The sequence below is a fragment of the Hemicordylus capensis genome, chromosome 1, assembly GCF_027244095.1.
Source record: "Hemicordylus capensis ecotype Gifberg chromosome 1, rHemCap1.1.pri, whole genome shotgun sequence".
NCBI classification, from domain to species: Eukaryota; Metazoa; Chordata; class Lepidosauria; order Squamata; family Cordylidae; genus Hemicordylus; species Hemicordylus capensis.
Genome location: NC_069657.1, coordinates 241616345 through 241625448, shown reverse-complemented (window position 1 = coordinate 241625448; position 9104 = coordinate 241616345). Strand labels below are relative to the sequence as shown.

Here is a 9104-nt window from a genome sequence, read left to right as displayed (position 1 = left end):
TCTAGATAATCAGTTTCCTCCAAGACCATCTGGAGCTGGGAGGCCACCACCCTCTCAGTCACCTTGCCCAGCCACAGAAGGTTGGAGACAGGCCTGTAGTTACTCAGCTCTGAGGGATCCAAGGTAGGCTTCTTCAGAAGCGGTCTAATAATTGCCTCCTTAAGACTAGGAGGCATCCTGCCTTCCCTCAGAGATGCATTTATGATCTCTACCAGGTCTTCTACAACAACCCCCCTGCCTGAGGACAGGTGGTGGGCCGCACCATTCCAATCGGTTTGTCCACATCCTCAGGAGTCACAAACTGGAACTGATCCAACCTAACCACGTAAGAGGAGTCGCTGGATACCTCCACAGCAGATACTGAAGTAAGTGTGGAGACAAAATCCAAGTTGGCCCAAATACGAGAGATTCTTTCCACTAAAAATTCATTAAACACATCACAGCGGGTAATCGATGGTTTCAGATTCCGATTCAAGGGAGGAGCGGCACATACTAGTCCTCTCACAACCATGAACAACTCCGCTGGACGTGAACTTGCGGATGCAATACGGGTAGAAAAGAATAGCTTCCTTGCTGCACATATCACCTGAGCAGGTCTTCAAATGAGTTCTATGTTGCAATCTGACGGATTCAGGCGAGTCTTTCTCCACCTGCGCTCTAGTTGTCTACCTCGCTGCTTCAGCCCCTGTAGTTCTTTCGTATACCAAGGGGCCAGTTTTGAAGCGGGTCGGAGAGGATGCTTAGGAGCGATCATGTCTACTGCCCCGGTGAGTTTGCTGTTCCAGTTCTCCACTAGGATATCAACAGGATCACCGGCAGAGCCAACACTGATTCCCTCCAAGGCTTCTTGAAATCCTATGGGATCCAATAACCTTCTCGGGCGGACCATCCTAATAGGTCCCTCGCCCCTGCGAAGGTGGGGTGTGACTGTGAGTCCAACCTTAACCAGATGGTGGTCCATCCATGACAATGGGGAAATCACAGGAGTCCCCACCCACGGAACACCACCCTGATCAGAGTGAAAGACCAAATCATGCGTGTGACTTGCAATGTGCGTCGGTCTCGAGACCACTTGAGATAGGCCCATAGTCGTCATGGCCGCTATGAACTCCTGAGCCCGGACAAATTGGTCCCGAAATGAACATTGAAGTTGCCCAGCACCACAAGCCTAGGAGACTCCAATACCAAACCCGAATTGGAGTGGATGACATCATTCATTCTTTCATTCATTCATTCATCCGATTTCTATACCAGCCTTCCAAAAATGGCTCAGGGAGGTTTGCACGGAGAAATAACAAACAAATAAGATGGAACCCTGTCCCCGAAGGGCTCACAATCTAAAAAGCAACACAAGATAGACACCAGCAACAGTCACTGGAGGTACTGTGCTGGGGTGAATAGGGCCAGTTACTTTCCCCCTGCTAAATAAAGAGAATCACCACGTTAAAATGTGCCTCTTTGCCAAGTTAGCAGGGGGATGCCATTTGGCATGCCATTTGGAAATCCCTATGTGTTTCAACAGTTGTAGCAAATTTGGTTCAAAGCGGTTAGGCGGTTCACAAGTTAGCCCACATGTGCCTAAAGGTTTACGTGTCTGCCATCTTGGATTGGGGTGGATGACATCATCACAGACTATGCCGTTGAGGTGTTCCTATGTGTCCCTACAACTCTACCCAATCTGGTTCATATTGGTCCAGGCGTTGCGAAGTTGATGGGGGGCGGGAACACACGGATGGACAAACACACACACACAGACACAGAATGCCGGGTGATCTCATAAGCCTAATGGAAAGTAGGCTAAAAAGGTTCTAAACTAGATCCTTCAAATTATAGACCTATAAGTCTCCTGACAATAACTGGCAATCTGTTGGAGATTCAGCTCCGCATGGCATCAACCTTTTGCACCAGTAACTCTAATGACAACTAGGGCATTGGGAGTAGAGATAGTCAGTTAGGGTCTCCTACTCTTTCCCGATGATCTCTGCCGCTATGACCCCTCAGTTGATTGAATGTACTCAGAAACTTCCTGGGAGTGACTTCCTCCTTCTCCACAGAATGCTTCTAGCTTGCTCGCTCAGCACCATGTTTCTATAGGTCTCTCACTGACCAATATGTAGCCAGAACCTAGACATAGGTTCATTTCATTGTAAGTCATTTCCTCCAACACAAACTCTATGCCATACATCTTAATTAAAAATTAGTTGAGGGGTGAAGTGAATAACATCTTTAGTACTGAACAAACTGCATTCTGAAGGGGCTACTCCACTTTAGATCATGCTACTGAAAGTTTCTGGAATGTAGGGGGTTGCCCTCAACCCGTATTAGCATGCTGGTGTCTACCTTATTTTCCTGTTTAAATTATGAGTCCTTTGGGGACAGGAAACCATCTTAATTTTTTTTAAAAAATCTGTTTAATCCGCTTTGAGAACTTTTGTTGAAAGGTGGTATATAAGTAGTAGTAGTAGCAGCAGCTTGTGTGAGTTGGGGGCTCAAGTACTTTTATTTCAGGCATCCAGCCTGCCTGGAACTGCTGGTGGTAGCAGAGAAAACCCTTCTTGGAGGAATCTGGGGGTGTAAAGGCTTGGAAAGTAACATTTCTCACATGGGTGTTGCTGGTGTTTCAGTTGTGTTTATTCTTAGATTGTGAGCCCTTTGTAGACAGGGAGCCATTTTCTCAATTATTTTGCTATGTAAACTTTTTTGTGCTCAAGTTAATTCTCGACTCTCTGTGGAAAAGGAAAGCTATTACCATGTTACATTCAAAAGAGGGTTGCACAATGCTGCATATAGCTTGAATCTGCTATAAGCAGCACTAATCATATGACCCAGAGGGAAGGCAAAACAAAGCAATGCCATGCAAATAGGTGTTGTGGCCTTGTCAGTCCATTAGCACTACTTTGAAATGCCAACTTAGAATTGTGGGTAGGCCAGTTAGCCAGGACCGGTGCCAGACTATTTGCGACCCCTCTGAGGTCTGCATTCTGCGCCCCTCTGAGTTCTGCACCCTAAGCGGCTCCCTAGTTGGCCTGATGGTAACACCGGCCCTGCAGTTAGCACTGAGGAGTGACTTTTAATAATTGGACAATCTGGGCAGGAGACCAAAGCTGCCTCCAAAAATAAAGAAAGAGGGTTTTCTGATTCCTTCTCATTCTTATATCTCTAGTCATAAGTCTAAAGTATTTTGGTTATCATGGTTATGGACAGAGGCGCTCTTACCCCTGGACTTCCGGGCTGAAGTCCAGGGCATCCAGTCCCCTTGGGGGTCCCCAAAAACCTTTTTTAGTCTGTCCCAGGTGGTGTGGTCATGCTAAAAGTGTTTGTATGTTTGATCTGTTTGTATGTGTGAGAGGAGCCTTCAAAAACCTTTAGGTCCATGCTCCAAAATTCCCTAGGTGCCCCTCTGATTATGGAACCGGTTGTCCAAGAGCCACTGAAAACATATCTAGCAAATCAGAAGTAAATTCAGAGGCTCAACATAGATTAAAAGCCACTCAGAGAAATGTCACAATGGAACTCAGGAGGAACAATGGTCCATTGGGACATGACCTCTCTTGTTACACCTCCCCCTGCTCACTCATCGGTCACATGAGCAGAGGTGCTTTCTGGGAGCAGGAGCATATGCTTTTCTCTGCCGTGTTAAAGTGTTCTATATATGTTGACACATACAACATATATAGTTGTATTATATTATTATTAAATTACATATATAGTTGTATATAGAGTATAATATATTGACAAAAAGAGAAAGAGAGAAAGCGTGCATACGTGCATCTGTGTTTGTGCTTGAGCTTTCTGTTAGTGAGAGAAACAAAGGGAGCAAGATGTAAGTAGGATTTCATAGAGGTTTCTACTTTCTGATTCTATCATTCTCTTTGCTATTTCAGGGCAGCCTTGGGGCTTTCTCCTCTCTATCTAAGGCAAGCATCTTTTTAATAGAGATTGTCCTCAGGACATGCTCTAATGTTTCAATACACCTGTGTGTGTGTGTATCTTCATGAGTCCAGGTGCTGGACCATTCATTTGACCCTTTTAAGCAAAGGCTAGTGCCACCTACTGGCTGGACATATTAGAGCAACATTTCCTAACAGGTGGCCCAAGCTCAGTCTAGGGGCAAAGAGCAGGAGGACCCTGCAAGCCCCACCTCTCATCTTCTTTCCACTCGGTTCTAGGCTGCAAAGCCTGCGGACCCTCCTGTGTAACCCTAGGCCCAGGTCTGGTGAACAAGGACGAAGCAGCAAAAGAAAAGAAGAGGGTGCCACAGTTCCCGTGGCTGCTTACCCTAAGAGCTGGCACTTCCTAGCCTGCTGCAGAAAAGCAAGACACCACCAGGAACCTGAACAGCAGCGGAGTTCTGGCATCAGCACTCCACCAGCCCCACCCAGACCCAAGTGGTATCATCTGTCCAGGAAGAGGGAGGCTGTCGCTGTCGAGGATGGGAGAGATGCACAGAAACACAGGAAAAGCTCCAGAGGACTTGAAAACCAGTCTGGAGGTAAAGAGGTGCTCAGGATTGGGTGGGGGTAATTTAGGGGTTGAGAATCTTAGAAACTGAGGCCAATAGGTGAGGCTGGGAGGCAAAGCAGGTTCTAAGGTAGCTATACTCTTCCTAAACAATGAGGGTTTCAGTGAGAAGAAACTGGGTCCTTTTTGGAAGAAGGACACAGATGGGTGCATTAATATGTCTGCACATTCTTTCTGTTCTTCCCCCCAGATCCATTAGTCAGCAGTCTGCACTGCTCCCCTTTCTCCGCCACCTCCTACAAGTCTGAGCTGGAGGACTGGAAAGTGGATGAGGATCTCATGGAAATCATACACAGGCATATGGAGGACAGAGAGGAGGTACAAAACCCCACATCCCAGGTGCTTCCTCCACAGGTTGCTTCCATATTCTGGACCTTTACCTTTCCAATTGCTTTTCTGCCATCAGATGGAAGGGAGGGGGGTGGGCACAAACGGTGGTTCCACGTGACATGTCATATAGGACTGTCACGGTGATATTCCCTGTGAAAATCAGCAATGCCTCTCCCTACCATCATGATCTTACTGCATGATGATACTCAGAATTAAGCCCCATTCAGCACCTGCTCCTTTATTTCATTTCTGCCTCCTCAGTCCTCAGTCCTTTCTTTCCAAGTGGCTTCTGCAACTTGGGCTGATTCAGGGGCACACAAGTGAACAGGAAACAACTGAGGCAAGGGGCAGAAGCGGAGAACAGAAGCCTATTTAAGGATTTCCTTTAAGGGACGGAAGTCCTGGGAAACCTCCAGAGTGCTGTGCCTGGATATCTGGCACTGCCCTTGTATTTTAACTCCCAAATTGCACCACAAAGAGGGTGTGGAAAAAGACAAGAGGGCATCATTGGAAATACTGGAAAGTGCTGGGTTGCCCTGCCCTTCGTGTCATCTGGATCCCCTGAAAACACTGAGTGGATGAAATGTGTGCCTCCGGGACAAAATGACTGGAGCAGAAGCAGCCACGGAGCCCAGAACAGTTTCCACAGTAGCCTACAGGATCCCACCCCTTTTGATTCCATCCCCTTTTCAGTTTTGCCATCTCTCTGTGCACTAGCAGAATGCTATGCAGGGTGGGAAGGTCCTCAATTCCTCTCCCATTCAGAGCCACCGTGGGATGGGTGCTGGACCCTATCAGAATGTCCTCTCTTACCTAACTGCTTGACTCTCTTGCAACTTCAGAGAGCCAACAATCAGGATGAGGATGTCCATTTCCTCGCGGTCCTCTGTGCTTGCTGCAAGGCTGCATATAAGAGCGGCCAGGAGACTCTGGATCTCCCCTACAGCAAAGGAGAATTGCTAAAGGAAATCGTGGTGAGTGAGAAAGAGGACCAGAAATCGAGTGAAAAGATGGAAGTTAAATAAGGGGTGGGACTGGGAGGTCAACACATTTGTGTTACCAATGTAGATTCCGCCTTTTAACACCAAACTGCTCCCAGGGCAGCTCACAAGCTTATCTTGAGAAGATTCTGTAAAAGTAAAGCTTGCGGATTTGCTAGAGAGTAGGACAACGCAGCCATTTGGAACAGGACCACTAAGTCCACTTAAAAACAGCCACAAGGCTGCGGAGTACTTATAATTCCCACTCAAGGGAGTTAAGTGGTCGATCAAGATATAGACAAGTGCTTTGGAAGGAAGGTTGGAAGGTTGGGTGAGGTTGGAAGGAAAGCTCAAGAGTGGGCTGAAATAGCCCCTACTAGGAACCACCATGAATTGATGCTTCTCTGCTCTGTTTTGGCCCTTGGTCTTTCTCAGGTGGTGATGGAGAAGTCCCCTGTGCAGTCTGGGCCTACCATTCTCCTGCTTTATGCCATGGCTGCCGTCTCCTGCCTCAGGTATCTTTTCTGGGAGAAGGGGGATCTCTCTTCACAATAAGCCAAGAAGACTGGCAAAAGGGGTGCAGTAAAAGGGGCAAGTGAGGGGAGAAAACCTTCAGACCTGCTCAAAAGCCCCAGAGCAGTTAAAATAAAGGGGAGAGACACGGGCAGAAAAGGAAACGGAAATTGCCTATAAAAAAGAAGGGGTCTTCCCTTTGGCCCACAACACTATCAGTACAAGTGGCTGGAAAAAGAACGGGGATGTATTGGCTCTGTGTTGGGCCCCAGAGGAGTTTTGATTCCTCTGGAAGCTGCTGAAAATCAAGAATGTTTTAATGCTGGACATACAGTAATTTGGGCTAAGCCAGAATGCGCAGCCATAATTCAGGAGGGAACAGAGTCGTGTCTTAACTGGCCTGATAGCCTGCAAAGACTTTGGGGTAAATCCAGCTGATATGTGGACTCACGCTCTCGATTCTGGAGGAGATTCAAACTAAAAGCCATGTGTGTAAAAGCTAAAGGTAGGACTTGGGGGGGAGCAAGGTGTGGCAGCAATTTGCGCCTCACCTCAGGCTCCCAAATGCCTTGGGCTGCACCTGAGGATGACAGCCTCTCCGCCACCCTGCATAACTTATCTTTCCCCTCTACCCTGCCAGCAAAATCAAGCCTCCAACTGACCCAGAGCTAGAGTCTGCGATCCTGCGCTTCGCTGTTCACGGGGTCATAAAGGTGCAAGCAGGACATGTCCACAAACAGGTACATTCTTATGGAATTCATCAATGTTCCGGCAAACACACCTCCTGGAGGCATGATTGTTAATTCCCTGAGATACCTTCTATCTTCAGGGGTGCAGTGGGCAAACAAAGCAGAGGAGGTGATTCACGGGTGCTGACACAGTCTCTTTCCATCTCCTTCATTGCATGGCCCGTGGGCCGCTGGTGGCCTCGACTTTCCTGTCCTCACTCCCGGCCGACGAGGCGCATGCTCCCCCATGCCTTCTGCTGTGCCTTCTGAGTAGCAGCGAGAGACGGGAAAGACAGGAAGGTGCCTGGAGAGCCCCCTCAGTGCGCGCACACACACACACACACACACACACACACACACACACACACACACAGACACACACACCACTGGGTCACATGCTGCTAGGGGTGGGGGCACTGGATCAATCACAGGCCTGCGGCAGAAGACAGAAGGAGATGTGGAAGTGGCAGCAGAATGGGCGAGTGCCGGCAGCCTCTGCCGCATAACCAGTGAAGGTCAATGGTCTATTTTGTCATCCGGAATCCATGGAATGGCTTTGATGGAAGGCTCTCGCCTTGACTGTGCTGAGCTCCTCTTTGTTGACATGCTGGAGGGCGGGGCCTGGGGGGAGTGCCGCAATTACACACTGGCTCTCTCTTTTCTTTCAGGCTCTGCACAAACTCGCAGCAGACAATCTGGAGCTGATGCTGAGGGGGTTTTTGTCAGAGGCCCCAACCACACAGCATCTCTTGTCCCTCCTGGAGGTAAGAACATTGAAGAGGTGGTGAGGTGGGAAGGAGAGCACGGCAGGGAGAGATGGACACCTGGGCCACATGTAGTCAGCGGGAATGCCCACCATGCGCCACTGTGGCTCTTCTGTGATTGGCAGCCCAACGGAAAAGGCAGGAACATCATGCGCAATCTCATACAACATGCTGTTGAACAGCATCACATATGCTCTACACATCTCTGAATAAAAGCTTGATCAGGAACAGTATCCCCAAATCAAAGAGACGCAGGAGAGGAACTACTGAGCAGACTCACCTGTTCCATCCTAGAGATCTCTGGGAAGCCACTCACTTCCTCCCCTGGACACAAAGGGCTAGACTATACATGCACAGACTCAAGAGGTAAAGCTTCTCCTTGAAAGCACCACTTTAGGGAGCATGTGGCTGAGCAGATACTTAAATGCTCCCTGTGGCAAATCAGTACTGCCCTCGACCCTGACTCCCCCCAGAAGGATTCTCAACTTGACTCTTAGCCAATATAAGGGCATAGGGGAAGAACTGCCACCAGCTCTGTGAAGAAATTCTGCTATACGTGTACAGGAGTGGCTGGAGGAATAGTTTCAAATCCAGGCAAAGGGCCATGAGAAAGCTAGATAGGTCCCTCACAGGTGCATCACACAGGCTTCTGACACCTCAGTATGAGCAGTTGACAGATTCCCACAGAAAAACAGAGGGCAGAGGAGGAGAGGTGAGAATGGGAGGAAATCCGACTCCTTCTTTCCAGACCAGAGGCTTCACTGGAGTCCCTGACTAAGTCCATGCGGGAGGCAGTTGTGTGATGAGGCACGGGGATAGTCAAGAGTTCATACGGCGTGACAGAGACAAAAGGAACTTCAAAACAGGACTATGAGTTTGTTTCCTGTAAATAGCCCTGAGAAGCCAAGCATTCCTTGAATACAAAACATAACTGTTTGTTTCTTTGTTCAATTTCTATACCGCCCTTCCAAAAATGGCTCAGGGCGGTTTACACAGAGAAATAATAAATAAATAAGATGGATCCCTGTCCTCAAAGGGCTCACAATCTAAAAAGAAACGTAAGCGAGACACCAGCAACAGTCACTGAAGGTACTGTGCTGGGGGTGGATAGGGCCAGTTGCTAAATAAAGTCAGGCTTTTGGTTTATCATTTTAAAGTTTTAGGTTTTAGAGTTTTTAATCTGTGTTCTAAACTCTTTTAATTGGGTTAATATGTTAACGGTTTTGTTTTTCGATTGTAAACTGGCTAGGGACTTGCATCTGGGGTGG

General features: G+C 48.1%; 1 protein-coding gene across 1 annotated transcript; it reads left to right on the top strand.

Moving 5' to 3' along the window:
• The first annotated feature begins 2274 nt into the window (after positions 1-2274).
• LOC128333859 (uncharacterized) lies at positions 2275-7147 on the top strand. The gene is made up of 6 exons (XM_053269927.1): positions 2275-2297; positions 4170-4492; positions 4712-4839; positions 5694-5825; positions 6267-6346; positions 6985-7147. The coding sequence occupies exons 1-6, from the start codon at positions 2275-2277 to the stop codon at positions 7145-7147; spliced, it is 849 nt and encodes a 282-aa protein (XP_053125902.1).
• Positions 7148-9104: the final 1957 nt, after the last annotated feature.